Source organism: Pteropus alecto, unplaced genomic scaffold (genome assembly GCF_000325575.1).
Source record: "Pteropus alecto unplaced genomic scaffold, ASM32557v1 scaffold7, whole genome shotgun sequence".
NCBI lineage: Eukaryota > Metazoa > Chordata > Mammalia > Chiroptera > Pteropodidae > Pteropus > Pteropus alecto.
Window position 1 is genome coordinate 45,344,324 of NW_006494614.1, and position 21,872 is coordinate 45,366,195.

At 40.5% G+C, this 21,872-nt stretch overlaps 1 protein-coding gene and 1 pseudogene across 6 annotated transcripts in view; one reads left to right on the forward strand and one right to left on the reverse strand.

The window, feature by feature from the left end:
• The window catches only part of FAM168A (family with sequence similarity 168 member A), a 159,055-nt gene that overhangs the window by 15,489 nt on the left and 121,694 nt on the right, over positions 1 to 21,872 (reverse strand). For 4 of the 6 annotated variants that reach the window (XM_015600347.2, XM_006926596.3, XM_015600349.2 and 1 more), the window contains 3 exons: positions 10,585 to 10,665; positions 5,567 to 5,593; positions 476 to 601 (listed from right to left, as the gene is read on the reverse strand). In XM_015600347.2, the coding sequence (XP_015455833.1) occupies positions 476 to 601; positions 5,567 to 5,593; positions 10,585 to 10,665 (234 nt within the window). The remainder of the gene's footprint in view (positions 1 to 475; positions 602 to 5,566; positions 5,594 to 10,584; positions 10,666 to 21,872) is intronic. The other 2 variants (XM_006926598.3, XM_025042780.1) reach the window with 2 other exon arrangements.
• On the forward strand, positions 10,808 to 10,926 carry LOC112474794 (annotated as a pseudogene).

The following is a 21,872-nucleotide window of genomic DNA, read 5'->3' on the forward strand; positions in this document are numbered from 1 at the left end:
TTATAATGAGGTTTGCTACTGCATCCAGTGGGCAGAGGCCGGGGTGCTGCTAAGCATCCTACAATGCACAGGACAACTCCCCACAACAAAGAATTATCTGATCCAGATGTCCATAGTGTGAAGTCAAACCCTGTGCCAATCGAAGGAGCCCTCTCTATCCAAAGGTCCACTGGCAGGCATCCAAATGTTCCCTCTGTCCCCTTTCCTTTGAAATGTAGTAAGTCCTTCCCTCATCGAACTTGTTAGCCAGGCGAGTACTTCCTTCTCCCTCCCTCACTGCTCTGTGTCTCCCCAAAGGTGGCTGCATGATCAAAGAGGATGACCTTCCTGTACGAGGAGGGCCAATTTTTTGTGTGGGTAGGAGAACCTCTTAAAATAGTGTCTTATAAATGTCAGTTCCCTTTCCTTTCTTACTAAGAGAAAAATCAGTCCCAACCAAGGGGAACAAGGAAAGGAGGAGACAGGCTGTATTTACTGAAAGCCGCAGAGGATGCTTGGTAAGTTCGGTTCTCGGTCCCGGTGTCCACTGGGAGGTGGAAGGTGCCTTCAGTGCCACAGGAGGATGAGTTCTGTGGCCAGGCCTGTTTCATCAGCAGAGTTGCTTAAGGGAAGACACAAGAATGGCATTAGGCAGAAATAAGAAGCGGCACCACCAATTACAGACACAAAGCAAGGGTCTTGAGCTAGACGGAAACATATAACCCAAGTGAATCTGTTCAGACACACAGGATGGTTCAGCCTTTCTGAGATGGGTGAGTGGTTGAGAGGACGGCTGAAGTGAGCTTCTAAAGGATTTAAAATTGAGAAAATCTAAACTTATACTAATTAGGAGAGTCATGATTTTCTACCACTAAAACCACGAAGATGCCTATGAATACTGCCTCCTGCTGCATGACATTCTGGTCTAAGGCTCTGGAATACTCCTTAGCCGCTTTCTCATGAATGTGTAACAACTTGGAGCCTTTGACTATACTGGGCCAGGATCAACTGAGTACTCTTTTTTTTTCTTTTACACCTGAAATCTCATCCGGAGGTGTATTTAATAAGCTGCTTTCAAAGACAGACCCAAAAGTAATTACCACATAACATGAACCTTGCTGGACTGCCATCTCTTCTAAAAGGATAGAACTCTGGCAGCTTAGAAGGCACAGGCTTGCCAGTGGGGCACTCCCTGCTAACTCCTCCTGTAGACATACCTGGGGCCTGACAGACAAACCTTGCATACCCTTTATATCTCCTGCTGAGGTGCTACTGGTGCCTCACTTGAGATATCTCCTCATGAACTACAGATGATCTTTCAGGCCATTAAGAAAGTAAATGTCAAACTTGGGGTAGGTGTGAAATAGAGATGAGGCCCAGTTTGAAAGAAATCTAGAGACACGTCCCAGGCTGACTCAAAGCTCAGCTTGAAAAATGTGGAAGGATGATGCTTCCTATGTTCTAAAAGTGGGGAATAACTCAAAAAACTTACCTTCATGGTATCCTGTGGGGAAGGAGAGAGGAAATAGGGTTTCAAAGGGGGGAAATGCCTAACATTTTAGATATTTCCCTTGATATACTTTCAAACACTAAAGAAAAACATTCTTGACCCAAATTGCTGGACCCAAATTAGGGCAAAAAGACTGATTTTAGTATCTTTTCTGTTCAAATAAGGTCTTGGGAGTCATGGATATGGGTGTTTTAAAGTATATTAGGAGGTGGAGCTGCACTGGCAACAGTCCAATACACCTGAAACAAGGGGCCGAGGTAAGACCGGTAGCATGAAAGGAAAATGTCTATATACTCTAATTCCACCAGAACAAGGGTAGTCCACCTCCAGAGAGATCCCATACCCACTGCTTGTCTGAGTTAACAGGTAATGCTTCCAGTTCCTTCAGTCATGAAGGTACTGGGCCCAGAGAAGGAGGTCAAGGACTTTGCTCTTTTTACTGATCCAAGGCTAGAAGTGTAGCCATTCTGGGCTGACCCTGCACTTGAGTTAATGGCCCGCAATATATACAGCAGATGCTGAAAAATGAGAAGGAAATCATGGGCAGGGAAGTGACACTAAAAGGAGAATTCTGGCAGAAGAAATGGAGACCCAGCAGAATTCCATGCAGAGTCCAGGGCCTTTGCTGGACATTAAGACATGACTCTGTAGACAATGCAGGAAAAGGGCAGTCAGTTTCAAACAATTTTCTTAGGTTTCTTTTTCCAGGATGGAGGAGTGAGAGGGGGTTGGAGATTAATAAAAGATCCAATTAGTGTTGAAAAATCTTATCAAGATATCTCCAATTTAAAACCTTCCACTCCATGTGGCCAGAGAGCCCTGGCCACCCAAAACAACTCCCTAAAGGTGAAACATGTAGCTCTGAGAAGTCAGAGCAAGTCCATGCCCTCAAGACCCCACAGGGACTCCACCAGGAACAGGAGGCCTAAATTTAGCTGTGGAGAATTTGGAGGTCCAGATCCAGTCGTTTCCCGAAGTGGTGCATAATTTACCATAATTTTCATCATAAGCCAAAGTCTGACATAAGCCTGAAGGACTGTGTGATAAAGTAAATAAAAATTAACCAGAAAGTGACTGAGGCCTACACTGTACTCAGCACTGAGGGGAGCGCCACGGTGGACAAGAACACACGTGGGTCATGGTCACCGCACACAAGGTACTCATGGTCTAGCTGGAGATGCAACACAGCCACACGCTAACCAGAGAGTGAACAAGACAGCATTACACAGAGTAAAATAACGTTCCAAATTAACCAGGAAAGAAGCAAGTGCGACTGTGCCTTTTATTATGTATTTCCCAAGTGATCAAGTGAACTAAACTATATATGTTCCTGAAGAAGTATTTTCCTCCGATAACAGTATTTAAAAAAAAAAAAAATCAAAATCGGTATTTTCTATATTTCTTTGGATATTTAAATACTTAATAATTTAAACAACTGGATAAATAAGAAGAATAAAAACAAAAAACAAATATTAGCTGTCAATTTGATTTTTTCATTAGTTAGTTGTACCATATGATCTTCCTCCTCCACGTACAATTCTAAAGTAATTCATTCTGTTGGTAGTAGTGATTCGGAGCTTACCACTATGGATGAAGACAATTCAACTGAAGATTTCAGAGACATGGTAACAGAGTAGGCTGCTCCGACCGGCATGTTTGGTCTTGGGTACCATGAAACATACCAACTCCTAGATATTTCTATATTTTGAACTGGGTGGTAATTAAATACAAGTGTATACATATGTCAAATATTACTGAGATGTACACTTGAGACTACCGCATTTCATGTGTACAGTATATGTGTTACTCCTCAATTTAAAAAGAAAAGAGAGAGACAGAGAGAGAACCCTTGGCAGTGAAGGGCCATGGCCCAGTCACAGCATGCTGCCCACATCCAGGTGCTGGGTTGTTCACTTCCCCAGATACGGGGCCCTCACGCCCTTTGACACTTGAACAGTCCGTTAAGCACACTTACAAGGAGGAGAGGCAGCAAGGGACCATCATCCTGAACAATGCAGTAAGTCAGAAAATCTGAATTCTAGCCTGGGCTGTGCCACTTATTAATTGTGAGACCTTGGGCAAGTCACATGACCTTTCTAAACTTCAGTTTTGTTGTTTCATAAATGGCAATAATAATCAGTCCCTGATTGCATCATAGTATTGGTATGAGGATCAAAAATAAAGTGTCATCCCATCTTACAGATATGTAATCTTGGTATCTGTCCATTCTTCTATCCCCACAGTTATGGACAGCTCTAATTTAAACTCTCATCATCTCTCACCTGAACTATTACTGCTCTGTTTCGAAACCCACCAAATTTAACCTCCAAGTTGAGTGATATTTCTAAGACTTACTCCTAATCAGAAAACCTTTCTTAAAAACATTCCATGGTTGTTCACTGCCTATAAGGCTGAAATGAAGGATGAACATTTTGTGTGGCATTCAAGGTCCTTCATAATCTAGCCCTATGATCTCTCTAGACTCTTTCTTTATTTTCACTCTCCAACCTTGTATACTGCCAAACAAAACTGTTCATCATTCCCAGAATACATCAAGAAACACTCTATCTCTGTATTTTTGCTCACAATGCTCACTCTTTCTGGCATGTCTTTCCCCGAATGCCACCTGGTAAATATTTATTAATCCATCAATCATGAGCTGAAGACTCATCTCTACTATGAAGTCTTTTCTTTTCCCCTATCTCTTGACCACAGCCCCATCAAGGATCCCATATGGTTCACTATCCCCGTCCCTGTGATTCACAGAAGCCCCCATACTTGCTGGCTTCTCTGTCTTCCCCACTAAACTGTGAGCTCCTTGAGAACAGAGACTTTGTCTTACTGGTCTTTGTATCTTCAAAGGGCCAGCTCAGTAAGGCCTGGCACAGAACTGTGAATGCTATAATTGGAGGGGTAAGGATGCATGAGAGCTTCTCCTACTTTTTATGGAGACCTCCGTCCGAGTTCATATATCCTGAGGCAAATAAAAAATTACCGCCCCCCCCTTGCCAAATGATATAAGAAACAAGTCTGTGACTAGAAAAATTCAAACAATAAAAGTATAAGAGAATATAGGCTGTTAGCATTTAAAGGGACCTCAGAGATCACCTGGATTAAAACACATTATCTATGGCCTGGAGACATAAGCAAATTGCCCAAGATCTCGCATCCCACAGCAGTGGCAAGGAGAAATTTTCACAGCTCATCTCCTGAAAGATGTGCCACACACAAATTCAATAGCGAACATCCAAATAATTCAAGGGTAGAAGCTGAAAAGGTGTATAGAAATTTTACAAAAAATTGTCCTGAGCAGCCCAGGTGAGGGTAGTAAAGGAGCAAGTCTCTCCCATGGTCCCTTCCTGTCTATGACAAAAAGGACCTAGTCAAGTTATACTGCTGGGACCCTCACAGGTGCCCATTAGTTCCCGTGGTGCCTTGGGCCTGGAGTCCACACTGCCCAGAGAACTTAGCTCTGGTCCCTGGCTCATTTAGCACATTTGGCCCTCACCTTTCTCCATCCAGGAAAATGTTCTGAAAATGATTCAGAGCTCAAGATTTGGGCTAAGGAAACAGGTTGTATCTAAAGTCAATCAGGTCTTCAAACATGTTAGACTGCCAATGGAGATGGAAAATCTGATCCTGGGGCAGACTGTTTTTTGGGGTTCTTAGAGGCATAATCCAGGTACTCCTCCACAGGGGCTGCCACGAAGCCAACAGGGGAGCCATACAGGTCCAGGAATTTTTGTTCACTTGTTTGTTTGAATTCAGCAGCCAGGTTACGGTGAAGGTTTCCGACCTAGGTCACATAGGGACCCCAGAGGTCATGAAGGGGAGAAACACCTTTTAGTGCCATAATCCTTCACTGCTGCCCTAAGGGATGGTTCATGTGTGTCTCCAACCCATGATTTTGCACCATCAGACATGTTCCTGCATGCTTTAGGAACTGCTGCTGAGCCACCTGGGGGAGCCCAAGCCTTGGGGATGGGATCTGGGGAGGAAAGGAGAGGGGATCTACTGTTGTTACGAGATAACACATTCATAGGCCATAATACATATGAGGAAAAATAGCTCTCCTACCATAAGCTGAATGCAGGAACTGAAACTCTGTTGGATAGAAATGTTAGTTGAAATTACCACTAAGAATCTGTGCAAAGTAGTATACATTGCAGTAACAAAAACATGACTTTGTCTCAAGATAGCAGCTTACCCCACACTATACAGGAAACAGAGAATGCAGAGGGTGCGAAGTGCCTTTACCCTGGAGCAGAGTGACAGACTTGCCATCCAGAAAAACCTGTTCATTGAGGAGGGGCACCTCCTTGGATGCCATGATATTTTCCAGGCAGCTGACCAAGAGGCTGCCTAGACATAAACAAGCCCAAGCTCCTGCTCTTTGCTTATCCATCCTAAGTTTCAATTCTCCCGAGTACTGCAGAGGGACTTCATAAATGACTAAGACTTTCTGTGCTAGAGGATGTGAAGGTTCATGGACAAAATCATCATCTTTGGCCTCTGAAGAACTCTCTATAAAGCCCAAGAGAGCTAGGACCAATGCAGAGGCATTTCATTCCCTGCAGCCTCTGGGAAAATGTGGTACCAAAAGAGGAGCACAGCCCGTGGGCTCAGAAAGACTGGGTTTGAATCCCAGCTCCAGTGCTTTTTAGCTGGGCAACTTTGGACAAGTTATTTAACCCCACTGAGCAAAATTGGAAGCCAGAAGCTTTAACTCACAATAAAGTAAAAATTAACATCTGTGACATTATGTAAAAACTGACATATGGAAAAATTAACACCTGGAAGACGGCAGGTGTTCAGAAAACACAAATTCCTTTCCTTTGCCTTTCCCTAGGTTCAACATATGTAAAATGGGAATAATATATTTGTACCTTCCATGGCTGCTATGAAATCAAGTGAGACAATAGATGAAAATTATTTATAAACAGATTTCTTGTGAGACAGTATTTCATTTTTATTTATATTAGTTAACCTATTTTCTCCTTTCCTTTCATTTTCAAGTCAGAGTATCATCAATATGATACATCACTTGGTCTCCAGATCTGAAAACAAGTCTCCGTTGGCTCCTGTCTCGTGTGGGGTCAAACAGTTCTTAAATGAGATCCTTAAAGTCATTAAGAGGTTGGGAAAGAGCTCCAAGTACCTACATTTCCTTTAAAACCAATGAAATGTTTCCTTTCATCCTGAACAGATGACATCCTAGGGTACTCTGAGCTGTTAAAAATAGCTCTCTCTGAAGTAACTTCTTGGTCTATCTGAAGAAGCTGAGAGAAATTAAAACCTAAGAGCCTTTGCAGGTTTCTACCCTGCAGGCCTCTATCAGCATCACAAATGGCTGGCTCTGGCAGGAGCTGAAAGTAACCTACTTTGCCCTCTCTGTCCTTGAGCTAGTTCCTCTATAGCAGGAGCTCCCCCACAGCAGTCAGGAGACCTGGTGAATGCAAAGGCCAGCCTCCCTGAGACAGGCTGGCCAGGGTATGTGTGTGCACGTGTGTTCAGTAGCAGAGTTAGCACTATAACCCTGGTCTTCCGACTCCCAGTTTGGGGCTGTCTGACACAGTATGCTAATTACCACCCTCTCTAGTGGATTTTGTGGGTTTCTGAAAAAATGGTCTAGGTTGGTTTAGTCATAGCTTAGAAATATGTTGACTTTTCAAAACAAAATTGCAGAAAATCAAGTCTGATGAGAGCTGATGTTTTAAAATCGAAACTTAATCAGTACTTTATACATGCCAGGAGCTTTCCAATCTCTACATCTGCACCCCCCCACTCCTACCCTGCACGCACGCACGCACACACACACACCAGTTTCAGCCTCCTCCTGTCTGCTCTCCCTTCCCTCTCTAGTCTGGTTGCTCTAGTCTAACTCCTCAACTTTTCTCTGGCCAACTGCAACCATAATGTAGTTGTTAAATACCCATGCGGGTGTGGTGGCAGGATGGCTGGGCTTGGATCTTTGTGCTAGTTCCCCAACTCCTCTAAATGTTACTTTTCCAACTTGGAAAATGGGAATAACAACAGTACTGACCTCAAAGGTTTACTGTGATATAAAACAAGTTAATATCCATTAATAGTTTAAAATAATCCCTGGCACATAGGAACCATTCAAAAAATATTAGCTATATATTTCCCATCCTCTACTTTCTTGCCAGACTAATCCTAAAGCAATTCCACAATCTCTCACCAGAAGTTCTGACATCATGAGAAAATACCCGCATGCTGGGAAATAGAGTCCTGACAAGTTCAGGGCATCTACCCTCAGCCAGGCCTCCAATGTTACATGGCTGTGTTACCTGCTGGTAGTGTCCTCTCCCACCATTTCCAGTGAGACTTTCACACCTTGACCTCTCTCCTTAAGAACCTTCCCTCTATCCTTGCTCATCTGTCTCAGCAAACCCAATCATCAGATAAGAACTCTCCACTTCCCAGTGGGCAATTTATTCTAAGCATTTCCACCTGTGAGCTTTCCTTTAGTCTGGGAAGAAGAGCCACCCTCCCCTGTGAGGCACCCCCCCTCCACCAGCTTCCCAAAGAAATGAACCAAGCTCTGGATTTCTCACCCCATCACAGCCTCTTTAGAGGCCTGGCTCCATCTGGCTCTTGCATCCGACTTGTCCTCTCCACTTGACCCTTCCCATCAGTACTTATTCAACCATGCTCATATTCCAAAAAAACCCCTCCTTTAACTCTACTTTCCCTTCTAATCAACATCCTCTTGTTCTCCTTTCCCTTGTGGCCAAGCTTTTTTTTTTAGGCGAGGCAACCCTTGGTTGACCTCACAGACTGCAAGGACCTTGTCAGTTTACAATCCCTTATTTTTTTTATTTTTTATGCCTACAGCACCTGGTCTTCCTAGGTGGTCTCCCATTCAAGTACTAACCGGGCCCAACCCTGCTTAGCTTCCGAGATCAGATGGGCCAAGCCTCTTTATGAGAGTAGTCTCTATCTGCTAAGTCTACTTCTTCACTCCCAGTCTCACCACCTGACTAACTCTGCTTCCACAGAGGTCGCTGATGGTCTCGTGACTACAAAGACAATGTATCTTCATTCCAGGTCTTACCTAACTTTCTGCAACTACTCGCTTCATTTTGTTTTAGACTGGATAGTTTACTAAGCCAACTCACAGATATCATAGCATTTAAATCATTTCTATATTATGAGATACTTGATAATCAAAACCAACAGTTTTTAAGATAGACCTTACCAATCTGATTAAATATTTTATCAGAGAGAATTTCTGTAGCTTTTATTATTTCTGCCTCCTATTACAGATATTTTGGGAAATACAGAATACAATATCAATGCTGAAATACCATTATACGTTTTTAGCCCGTGCGTCACTGCTCCCTAGTTCTTTGAGGACAGTGACTGCAGCTTCCCCAGATCTGAATCACCTACAGTGTTTTCTAGAGTGTCTTGGGCACATAACTAGGCCAAAATAAATGTCTGCAGAATGACGCATCTATGTAAACACTTTAGGGGTTTAACGTCATTTATTTGCATAAAATAGTTTTCATTTGCCCCAAACAGAGGGGCTATCTGATAACTTCATGATGTGTATGGGTGTGTGTATAATACGACTGTGACATGACTCCTACTTTAGAGACTGGCAATTGAAGTTCAGAGAGGTCAGGTGACTTTAAAGTTGCTAGTATAAAAAATGACAGATCAGGATTCAAATCTAGGTCTTCTGAAATAGCCCATTTAAACATCGCAGAAGAAAAGAGAATGACAGTAGAGTAAGTAATGGATTGGCACAGAAAAGCACCAGACCAAGGGCCAGAAGATCTGCTAAGGGTTCTAGTCCATATTCTATTGCTGATTCACTGGGTAACTTGGACAAAATACAGCTTCTCTCTGAATCTCTCTTGTCATGTGAAGGGGATGAACTGGAGGATCTCTGAGGTCTTTTCAAGCTTTCTAACTATAGAATAATAATTACTAAACAAGAAAATGGGGGTATTATCATGACATTCAACGCTTTTCCATGTCTTTGCCTAGACTCTACTCTGCCTAGAATGCCCAGCTCCGCCTTTGTGTGCTTAAAAGAATGCCTCTTACTTCTCCCTAATGCTAGACCCTCTCTGAAGCCTCTCCCTACACTTTCAATCTCAGGTACACTGCTCTTCGCAATTCTGCTTCCTCTCTTATGTATTTCTTTTACAATACTCATCATACTGTATAGTCATGAATTTGTTTATATGACAGCTCCCAAATGGACTGTAAGATACTTCAGGCAAACATGGCATCCTCTTTCTTTCCATCCCAGTCTGGAGGACATCAAAAAATAAATCCTTAATGAGTAAACAAAGAGGAACTTACATAAAACCATTTACAACGCTTAGGTAGGGAGCACATCTCTCAGAGAGGTGAAGCAACTTGTTCAAGTCTTTACAACTAGTGAGTAATGAGGATTCAACCCAGGACTAACTGCAGAGCCCATAGTCTTTCTCCTGCACCTTGTGTGTTAAGGCGTCAGCTGAGTGGGGATTACGATCAATGGGAAGACCTCTGTACTACTCCCAGCCCAAACCAGAACAAACTTTTTCAACATTTCCAAACATATTTCAATCTCTACCCAAAGAGTGTTGGGCTTTTATTATTTTTGAAAAACAAGTTTCTTGCATCAGCTTGAAAACCAGCTCTTTACCCTCTGGTGGCAAGTCTCTCACTCTCACTCTCTTCCAAATCCACACCCAGAAAGTCTGCTGTGTATGTGTGTGTGTGTGTGTGTGAATGAAACTCTCAGGGGCAACTGAGCAAAGCACAGATTTGGATATTGAGAGAACAGAAAAGGTTTTGTGAGGAAGATGCACATCTCAGACATTCCAGTAGAGGAGAAATGGGCCAACCTTAAGTCCTAAGTATAATGGACTTATACTTAGGACTTATACTTATACTTCTGCCCCTGTCCCCATACTGAGGGCTGAAGTGCCCCAGTTCCCAAAGGGAACTCCCAGGAGAATGAGGCTGAGCCCAGAGCAACTCAGGACAGGAAAAGGCCAGCAGGAGGGTTTATTTTTCTAAATAGATCCCACCAGCCACCCCACTCACCAGTATTATCTCTATTTTCTCCTTACCTGGAGCATAACTGGGGCTATTGGTGGGGTATAGGCTGGGATTGTAGGCAGGGGCCGCTGCTGGGTAGGCTGTTGGGTAACCTACAAAGAGACAAGAAAAGCTACATTTAGTCAGGCAAGAAGAAAAGCAGATTTCTGAGGAAACAGGATCTAGGTCCCAGACTTGGCCTTCAGCCTCTCTGTGGGCCATTTCAGACAATGTGACCAGCTTTTAGCCTCTAAAGAGAACGGCCATGCTACCCTGAATGAACCCGATCCCGTCTGATCTGGGAAGCTAAGCAGGGTCAGGCCTGGCTAGTACTTGGATGGGAGACCACCTAGGACGACCAGGTGCTGTAGGCATAAAAAATAAAAACATACGGGATTGTAAGCTGACAAGGTCCTTGCAATCTGTGAGGTCGACCAAGGGTTGCCTCGCCTAAAAAAATAAATAAATAAAGAGAAAAGCCACCAACACCATAACCCAACATATGCAGATTTTCCTGTCCATTAAAAAAAAAAAAAGTACAAGAAAAGTATGTCTATATACTCACTATAAAAATGTTAAAATAATATAGAAATGTATATGGTAAAAGTATAAGTTTACTTTTATATTCCTGCCACAACACTCTTCTCCCTAGAGGTGATAACAGTCTGGTGTCTATCCTTCCAGACAGTTTTCTATGCATTTTTATACACATATATTCAGTGGTGTGCTGGTAAATATTTAACAACTGGCTCAAGGGAACTGAGATGGAGCTGTTTTGTAGCATTTGCCAAATTCTACAGTGTAAGCACTCCCACCATGGCCAATTTCAAGCTACCACATCACTGAATGAGTAGTTGGGAACAGATGCTCATGACTGGCTCTAGAGAGCCCTGTACACAAGCCAGATCCGAAGCCAGATCCAACCCACCACTGTATATTCTGTACAGGTGCTATATGTTTTTGAAATTGTTTATTGTGATAAAATATATATAACAAAATTTGTGGTTTTAACCATTTTAAGTGTATAATTCAGTGGCATTATATTCACAAGGTTGTACGACCACCCCATCTGTTTCTAAAACTTTTTAATCACTCCCAAACAGGAACTCTGTACCCATTAAACAATAACTTCCTATTCCCTCTCCCTATAGCCCCTCGTTAACCTCTAATTCACTTTCTGTCTCTATGAATTTACCTATTCTAGATATTTTATAGAAGCAGAATCAAACACTATTTGTTCTTTTGTGTTTCTTTCACTTAGCATAATGTTTTCAAGGTTCATCTATATTGTAACATGTATCAGAATTTTATTTCTTTTTATGGCTGAATAATATTCTATTGTATGTACTGCCACATTGTTTATACATTCATCTGTTTTTGTTTTGTTTTACATATTTTCTATTAAATTTATTGGGGTGACATTGGGTAATAAACTTATATAGGTTTCAAGTGTACAATTTGAAACCTATAATAATAAAACATATGTATATTGCTTTGTGCGTTAAATCTGAAGTTAAATCTCCTTCCATCACCATATATTTGACCCTCTTTACCCTTATCTACCCCATCCCCAATTTCCCTCTGGTAACCACTGAACTGTTGTCTGTGTCTACGAGTTTTTGTTTGTTTTGTTCATTTGTTGCTTTCTGTTTTATATCCCACATGAATGAAATTATATGGGTATCAACTTTTTCTGTCTGACTTATTTTCGCTTAGCATGATTATCTCAAGATCCGTCCATGTTGTCGCAAATGGCAGTATTTCTTCTTATGGCTGAGTAATTGTCTATTGTATGTATGTACATCTTCTTTATCCAATTATTTATCAAAAGACGCTTGGTTGTTTCTGTCTTGGCCACTGTGAATAACATGGCAATTGAACATCAGAGTGCATATATCTTTACAGATCAAATTTTTTTGTGTATAGATACCCAAAAGAGAGATTGCTGGGTCATATGGTAATTCTATTCTTTATTTTTTGAAGAACCTCCCTGCTGTTTTCTATAGTGGCTGTACCAATTTACATTCCCACCAACAGTGTGTGAAGGTTCCTTTTTCCCCCACAACCTCTTCAACATCTATTACTTGTCTTACTGATAACAGCCATTGTTACAGGTGTGAGGTGGTATCTCACTGTGGTTTTGATTTGCATTTCTCTAATAGCTAGTGAAGTTGAGCATCTTTTCATATATCTGTTGGCTGTTTGTATGTCTTCTTGGAAGAAGTATCTGTTACTCATTCATCTGTTAATAGACATGTGGGATGTTTCTGTCTTTTGGCTATTGTGAATAATGCTACTATGAACATTGAGATACAAGTATTTGAGTCTTGCTTTCAATTCTTTTGGATATATACTGCGAAGCAGCAGCAGCATTGCTGGGTCATATGATAATTATGTTTTGCTTTCTGAGGAATCATCAAACTGTTTTTCACAGTGGCTGCACCATTTTACATACCTACAAGCAATTAATGAGTGCTCCAATTTCTCCATATCCTCATCAACACTCGTTATTTTGTTTTGTTTTGTTTTTGATTACAGACATCCTAGTGTGAAGTGGTATCTCTGTGGTTTTGATTTGCATTATCCTAATGCTTAATGATGTTGAACATCTTTTCATGTGCTTATTAGCATTTGTATACCTCCTCTGGAGAATATTCAAAACATTTGCTCATTTTTTAACTGGGTTGTTTTTGTTATTGAATTATAGTTTTTAAAAAACATATTTTGGATAGTAAACCCTTATCAGATATATAATTTGCAAATGTCTTTTATTCTGCGGGTAGTCTTCTCATTTTCTTGATAATGCCTTTGACACAAAAAAATTTTTAATTTAGATGAAGTCCAATTTATCAATTTTTTCTTTTGTGCTCATGCCTTTGGTGGTATATATAAAGATCCACTGCCAAATCCAAGGTCATAAAGATTTACACTTATGTTTTCTTCTAAGAGTTTTATAGTTTTGGCCCTTATATTTATATCATTGATACATTTTTTTGTCTGGTGTGAGGTAGGGGTATATATATAGTTTTATATTCTACCTTCTAACATTTTCACATTATAAGCATTTTCCTATGTAATTACACGTTCTTCAAAACATTTTAAATATCTTTATAATATTCCATTATGTAGCTATATCAAATCATTTAACCATTATTCTACTTTTAGATGTTTAGGTTGTTTGCAAATTTTCATTATTATAAATAAGCTATGACAGCCTAAATAAACTTTTGACTGAATCTCTGATTATTTCTTTAGGAACTAGTTCTAGAAATGAGATTTCTAGGTCAAAAGACAGTGCTATTTTTAAAGTTCAGCCATTTAAATATTTAAATATCTACTCTGTTTCAGACACTATGATTCTTGCCCTTGTGGAGCCTAGAATCTAAGGGGGTGTAAGAAGGCAGTGGATAAACAGTAAATATAAACAAACACATTCTTAAATGCTATAGAAAAGAGAAAAAGGCAGAGTAAAGGACTTCGAAAGTGCTATAGTACTGGGGAGAAAGCACTGCACTATTAAATAGGGTAACCAGCATAAGACACATTGAGAAGGTAAAGTTTTTGCAAAGACTTGAAGGAAATAGAGTTAACAATAACAACGAAAAATACTTCAAAATAAATAGTGCAAAGGCCCTAAGTTCAGAGTATATGGGACATGTCTGAGGAACAGCAAAGAGGCCAGTGTAACCGAAGTGCAACAATCGAGTGGGACAGTAGTAACAGAGAAAGCCACAGAGGTTAAGGGTTGGTCACTTCATGTATGGCCTTATGGGCTACTGTAAGGATTTCGATTTTTACTCTGAGTAAAATGAGAAGCCATCATGGGTTTTGCGCAGAAGAATATGATCTGACTTATTTTTGAAAAGGGTCATTCGGATCATTGTATTGAAAACAGACTATAAGAGGGGAAGGGTAGAGAAGGTGTGAGTTATTGCAAACTCTTGTCAACAGATGATGGGGCCCAGATAAGGGCTGTAGCAGCAAAGATGATAAGACATGACATGCTAAGAGTCTTACACACTGCTTTCTAGAAAGACTATCAATTGGTACTTGCACTAGCAGTGTGTAAGTGCCTGTCTCACTGCTCCCTGTAGTTTAATGCTCATGGGTATTTTGACAGACAATAAAAAGCTGATTTTAAAAGTCAAAGATTAAATCCCTAAATCCCTAAAAGCTTCTTTGGGATTTGTAAATATTGAGCTTTAATAATGTATCTTTGTTAATATGCCTTTCCCGAAATCCTTTCCAATTCCAAAGAAAATTAAAACCCCCTGCCCCATCATTTTCTGATTTCAGAACCAAGGAAGCCAACTTGTTGTCACTTAATTAGCAATCTGGAGGTCTGCCACTTCTCAAGAAGAAAATCAGGGGTTTAATCTGGAAAGGAAAGTAATCCAGTCTTGGATAAGCAAGCATGTGAAATCTGTATTCAGCTTCATGCAAGAGATTGTGAGCCAAGGGTCATCACATCCCTTGTTATGCTATCTCAGAAGCCTTTCTTTCACTTTAGGGGCAATTATAGGATCTTTCTTCAATGTTTCTAAGTAGAACTTTTTTTTCATTCACTTTATTTTGGCAGATATCATCGAAGGGCAGCATTAGAAGGAGCTTTATTTGATCCAACCCTCTTCATTTTACAGATGACATCCTCAGGCCAAGATAAAGGTAGGGAAGTAGGGTCATTGACGACTAAAGTCAGAAGCACCCAAAGACCATTTGGTCTACCCTCATTTTTGGGTTAGAGCATCCTCTACAACACACTCATGGGATCATCCATTCTAGTCTTTATATCTCTACTGAGAGTGAACTCCTTTCTTTCCTGAGAACATCACGAGACTTTTCTGCTTTTCTGAAAGTGACTTCTCATACCGTACCAAACTCTGACTACCTGTAACTTCTCTTTAGCACAGAACAAATTTGAAGAAACAGCATCCTCAATTACAGAACTTATTACACTGTACTTCACTGGTTTGTTTACATTTCCTATCCTGTCCTACCTCTCTTTAAATTGTAATCACCTTGAAGGCATAGCTATATCTCATTTGCCTGTACACAGTAACTCAGCTCTTCCTTCTCACTCCCTGCCCTGTCAACACACTACCCTTCTCTTCCCCTCAGCCTGGATAAGCAAGCACAGGAAATCAAATGCAGGGTGGACAATAGTCTTATGTGGCCAGTAGAGACTATCCCTTCCTCAACTTTCTCTGTCCAGAAAGGACATCACAAGTAAGCTGGGCTTTCACCCCACAACTTTCCTGATTTTGTTGTTTCTTTGTCCCCAACTGATTATTCATCTTGCTGTCTGTTTATGGTATTGTTGGTATCACTAGTGCCTTGCACAGATATGGTAGCAAATAGGTACTCAATGAAGAGATTACCTGGAAGGTTGTATTCTGTGGCTATGAGTGTTTTAAAACAAAAGAAACAAATCCAACAGGGTCCCTGGCCTTGAGAGGGTCACTAACTAATTAGAGAGAAAGACAAATAAGTGGACAGTTAGAATACAGCCTGAAAAGTACCATGACAATGACAGAGAGCAGGCAGAAAAGGAGCCTTTACCAACCAACGTTTATTTAGTACCTATTGTCTGCCTGGGATTATACGGGGCATGAGGTGTCCCTGCATGTGGACAAAAAAAGGAAAGAAAGGACATTCTAAGCAGAAGCATAGTAGGTAGCATTTTGGGAGGCACTCACAGTAGTTTGGCTTGTACCCTCTTTGGCTCTAAGGAGCAGGACTAAAGGGTTAACCATATCCGAGAGGGCAGATTGTCTTTCAAGGATTTGATCTCGAAATCTTCTTGTGACTATGTCTCTCTTTTGGTGGCTGACCCTAACTTACCTTTCTAGTTTCACCTGTCCACTAACTGTATCCGAGTTTCATAATGCCAGACCAGACTTCTCTCTTAAACTCCTGACTCATATACTATCTAACTGCCTATTCGACATCTCCACTTGGATGTTTCCCAGACATCAGGCTATATGGCAGAGTGGTTACAAGTGTGGTCTCTGGAGCTAGACTTAGGCTTATGTTTGATCCCAGCAACATCGCTAACTATTTGTGTGATCTTGGGCCACTTACTTAACCTCTCTGTGCCTTAGTTTTCCCATCTGTAAAATGGGACTAATAATATTACTTACTCTTAGGTTGCAAGAAGTAGTAAATTAGTTAAGATTTCAAAGCATTTGGAGCCAGGCACATAGTTTAACCTTCAAACAGTTACTATTATTTCAAACTTAACAAGATTCAAAAATAAAATTTAACTTCCTATCCTCCCACTCCCTTCCAAACCTGTTTTTCTGCAGATTTCTCCTCACCAGTGACAACTCATTCTTCCAGCCCGAGGCCAGAAAACTTAGAGTCATCCTTGACATGGTGCTAGGTTCTTTATACAGCAGCTTACAGTCAAATGGGGAAATAATTTAGGTTATTTAGGTTAATCTGTAAGCAACATATATATTATAATCAAATACTGCTGGGGTATTAGCGGAATACTGAAGAGGGAGTAAAGAACAGGTCTGGGAGAGTTATAGCTTCTTAGAAGACGACATGTTTTAGCTTTGAACAATGAGTGGCAGGAGTTTGTCAGAGGTGTGTGGAGGTGAGGACAAAGAAATATATACTCGTTTCATGCATGAAGGCATGAAAATCTAATCCATCAGCAAATCCTTTCAGTTCTACCTTCAGAATATATTCAGAATCTGACCATATCTCATTACACACTTTCTGTCCTACTCTAAGTCATCATTATTTCTCACCTAGATTACTGCAATAGCTTCTTAACTGGACTCCCTCCTTCGACCTTTCATTACATGTAGTCTATTTCCCAAAGCAGCCAAAGCAATCCTGTTAAAACATTAAGCCTGATTATGACACTCCTTCCTCTCTTTAAGCCCCATAATAACTTTCCAAGACAATTACAGTGAAATCCTCTTAATGACCAACTTGCATCTCAGCTACTTCTCTAACCTTCTCTCCTACCATTTGCCCCTGTGCTAATCTACTCTAGCCACAACGGCCTCCGAGCTGTTCTTCAAATGTGTCAAGCACTTTCCTATCTCAGAGTCTTTACCCTTTCTGTTCCCTTTTTCTGGACCTCTGTTCAAACATCACCTTACCTTCTTTCTAAAGCAGTATTCAACTTTCATTACTCTCTATGCTCCTTACCTTGCTTTTTTTTCACAGCACTTAACCTGGCATACTATATGTTTCCTTGTTTATGGGAGACTATCTCTCACCACTGAAATATAAGCTTCAGGTCATAATAGTACTTGCTAGTTAGTGGCTATTCCCTGCTGGATGTCCCCCCACCCCCCAAAGCAGGCAGAGTGCAGTATAAGTCTGGACCCCAAGGCTGCCTGGATCTGTTAAAGTTCACTGAAGGTAAAGATACTAAGTTCAAATAATTCAAGCATATTTTACTCACTGCTCATACAAAACATATTTTCACACCTGTTATTTCATTTGAGCCTCAAAACAACACTAATGTTATTTCCCTTACTTGAAGATAAGGAAACAAAGGCTAGGAAAGGTGAAGTGACTTTTTGACTAAGAGTATTCAGCAAGTCAGTGTTGAAACTGGGAAGGAAATACTAAAGCAATGCCTTTTCCAAACCTTCCAAATGACTTGGTCCTTGGAAACAAGTCTGATCCTTCTGTATGTATTCTTTAAAGGTCAAGAGTGAAGAGAATAAATGAGCACAAGTGAGCTTTTCTCCTTTGTATCTCAAAGGATATACTAGTGACCAGGTTTCCTGGGATTCTGATGCGTACATTTTATTTTGTAGATGTCCATACAATCTAATCTCTTTTTCTTGTTGTCACTAGGATTAGGACTGAAGAAATGTAAAGCTATTTTTTGATTAATATGGAAATTAGAAATTACTTTCAAGAGAAATCAGAGGACTTTTTCAGAAACGACTTGATCTTTAGGAAGTAAAATTAGCAGAGTATCAAAAGGCTAGTGGAAGACTAACTCCTTGGCTCAGGAAGACAAAGAGGATCACTCCTTTGTGAGCAGGGAGACACATGTCCTGAAGATATTTTGGGTCTGAAGCTCACAGATTAAAAAGAAGAAAACTGCCCACCTCCCCCACCCCAAAGCCAAAGTGACCAAAAACCAAACTTCAAAAACACCTTTAATTCAGACGTGTTCTGTAAGGGTAGACCTAATAAGATTCCTTATAAAGTAGGTTTTTAGCTCAGAATGAAGAATTTCTTAATCTTCGGAGCTCTCCAACAGGAGCTTTGACTGCCTAAAGAGGTTCTGAGCACACAATCATTAGAAGGGTGTGCTGGCAGAGGCCACATGGCTAGCTGTGTGGGCCATTATAAAGGGTATTTCTGTGCTGAGTGGCAAATTGGACTCAATCACCTTTAATACCTCTTCTAACTCTGCAGTTCAGTGCCTGTGTGATGCTTTTCAATAACGTGAACATGACCTAAATTAGGACACTGAGTGGGAACAGAATAACTTTTTTTTTTAACTGAGCCATCTTTGACCATATTGATTCTCTAGAGTAATTTCCTGTTTTCCCAGGTTTAGAAGAACAAATAAAAGAATTTTGGCAAAGAAAATGGCAGCCAGATGAGGTTTTATGCTGAGTAGACTCATGTTTTGGTGAGAGGTAGGGAGGTTGGTGGGAATGGACTTTGTCTTTCTCTCAGCAGGCCCGGCTTCTGTCTCTTCTGTTTACTAGCTGTGTAAGGTGAGTCTAAGCTTCAGTATCTTCATCTCTAAAATGGGACTAATGTATTTCATAGAGCTAGGAGGAAGATTAAATCAGATAAAGGGTGTACCTGGCACAGTGCTCAGAACATACTATAGATTCAAAATTATTTACTTCCTCTTGCCGCACCCCCCCCCACCCCCGCCTTTTTTTTCCACTTATTCTTCTTGAATTTGCTCTTGTCCAAAATCAACGGACCTAATTCCTTCAACCATTCTGACCGCCAACCTTTGGCCAGACTTCAATTTACAAATCCCCTTCCCCTAAAACAATTCCATTTTCTTTCTGCATTGTTTATTCTTCTGCTGATGGTTTTAACCCGAATTTTTTTTTTTTTTTAATTGAATTGACAGACTGGTGATAGGTGGTCGGTGAAGGCCTTAAAATGACTTAATCCAGATTTCTTCATCATTATCCATCAGCACAGTCAACATCTAGCAAATGCTTACTCTGTGCCAAGCATGGTGCTAGGTTCTTTATACAGCAGCTTACAGTCAAATGGGGAAATAATTTAGGTTGTTTAGGTTAATCTGTAAGCAACATATATATTATAATCAAATACTGCTGGGGTATTAGCGGAATACTGAAGAGGGAGTAAAGAACAGGTCTGGGAGAGTTACAGCTTCTTAGAAGAAGAAATGTTTTAGTTAGCTTTGAACAATGAGTGGCAGGAGTTTGTCAGAGGTGTGTGGAGGTGAGGACAAAGAAATATATACTCGTTTCATGCATGAAGGCATGAAAATGTATGCTGTATTAGGGAAATGGCCAAAAGTTCAGTATGGATGGAGTTTACAGTGTGTGAAGGAAGTGGCAGGAAATGAAGATAAGGATATACACTGGGAATAGATTCTGAAGAGATCCGAATGCCAGACTAAGGAATGGAATTTATCAATAGGAATCTACTGGAGGATTTTAAACTGGGAAAGTTTCAGATTTGTGTTTTATAAAAACTACTCCAGCGGTAGTATAGAATGAAGTTCAGAGTGAGAAGATCAGAGGAGGAGGAAACAGATTGGAAGTTATTGCAGTAGCCCAAAGGCAAAGCTATAACAGTAACTGTGAGAAAAAGAACAAAGGGGTTTTGATTTGCATTTCCCTAATAGCTACTGATGTTGAGCATCCTTTCATGTTTGTTGGCCATTTGTATGTCTTCTTGGGAGAAGTATCTGTTCAGGTCCTTTGCCCATTTTTTAACTGGATTTTTTTTGTTGTTGTTATTGAGTTGTATGAGTTCAGAAAAAGTTGAAAACAATACAGTATCACTTATATGTGAGATATAAATCTAAAAGCAACACACAAACATGACAAACAGAGACACGTGGACAGTAGACTAGTGGTTACCAGAGGGGAGGGGTTGGAGGGAAATAGATGGGGTAAAAGGGGGCAAATATGTGGTGACGATAAGAAATCTGACATACAATGTGATATGACTTACTGTTGAATTGTACACTTGAAACTTATTGGATTTTGTTAACCACTGTCGTCATAATAATAATAATAATAATAATAATAATAATAATAATAGTTTTTGTGGTTATATATGGGAGGGAAAAAAAAAAGAACAAAGAGAGAACTACAAAAATGTTTAGGAGACAGCCTATAAAACTTCATCCTGATAGAGAAATCTCATTTTTACTGCTGTGAGCTGAAAGGCTAAAAAGATGGAAATATTCTAACTGTAGGGCTTGCAGACTTTTTTCCGCTTTCCTTTAATAGGCAGAAGGAAAGAAAGTAAATTAAATGGACTCTTGAATCTGTTAGTTCCAGAAGAAAATCCTGAATCTAGATTCCTCTTACTAGCTGGGAGGCCTGGCTGCTGAGAACGCTATACTGGCAAGAATGTAGGTCAGCCCAGACTGGCAGTACTGTAGTGTTGGCTTTGACCTGCCTGCTGGACTGGAATCTGAGGTGGCCTGTATGCTGGATTCAAGGCCCGGCCACCCTGCTTCTCACTAGTGAGCCCCAGGGAATTGTAAGGGTGTAAGTGGGACACTGTTCTTCTTAGTTAGGGAAAGGCAACTTCCCCTGAGTTAACAGGAAAGGGAGGGGTGGACTATCCAGTAATCAAATATGTTCCAAGTTGTATTGCTTTGTCAGGGAGAATTTATACATCCAGATAAAAGGCCAACAATCTGTGGGTCATTCACCTTGACTGAGCCCTGGAAGAGGAAGTCTTTAAAATCAGAGCAGGCTTAACTTGATATGTCTTCAGTGTAAAAAAAAATCATCAACAACAACAAAAATAACAGGTTATGTTAAAGCTAATAATAAAATTGCTCCTATGTATGCACATAAAGCCAAGTGTGTGCTGTTCCTCAGGGGAAAAAATTCTTTTACAAATCTAAAAATATCTCCAAAGTTCCCTATCTGCCAGTATGGGAGAAATTTTAATGGAAAGCAGATGGCCCATTCTGTCTCAATCGCCACTCCAGGAGTATGCTGCTGCTGTCTTTTTTTCCCTCCCAACATCTATAAGGCAGATGGAGGTACTCAGAACTTTATAGATTGTTTGGTGAATGATTTCTGCCCTCCCTGCATTTATCTTTCAAAAAGAAATAAAAGAGCAGGATGAAATTTTGCTAAATGATAAT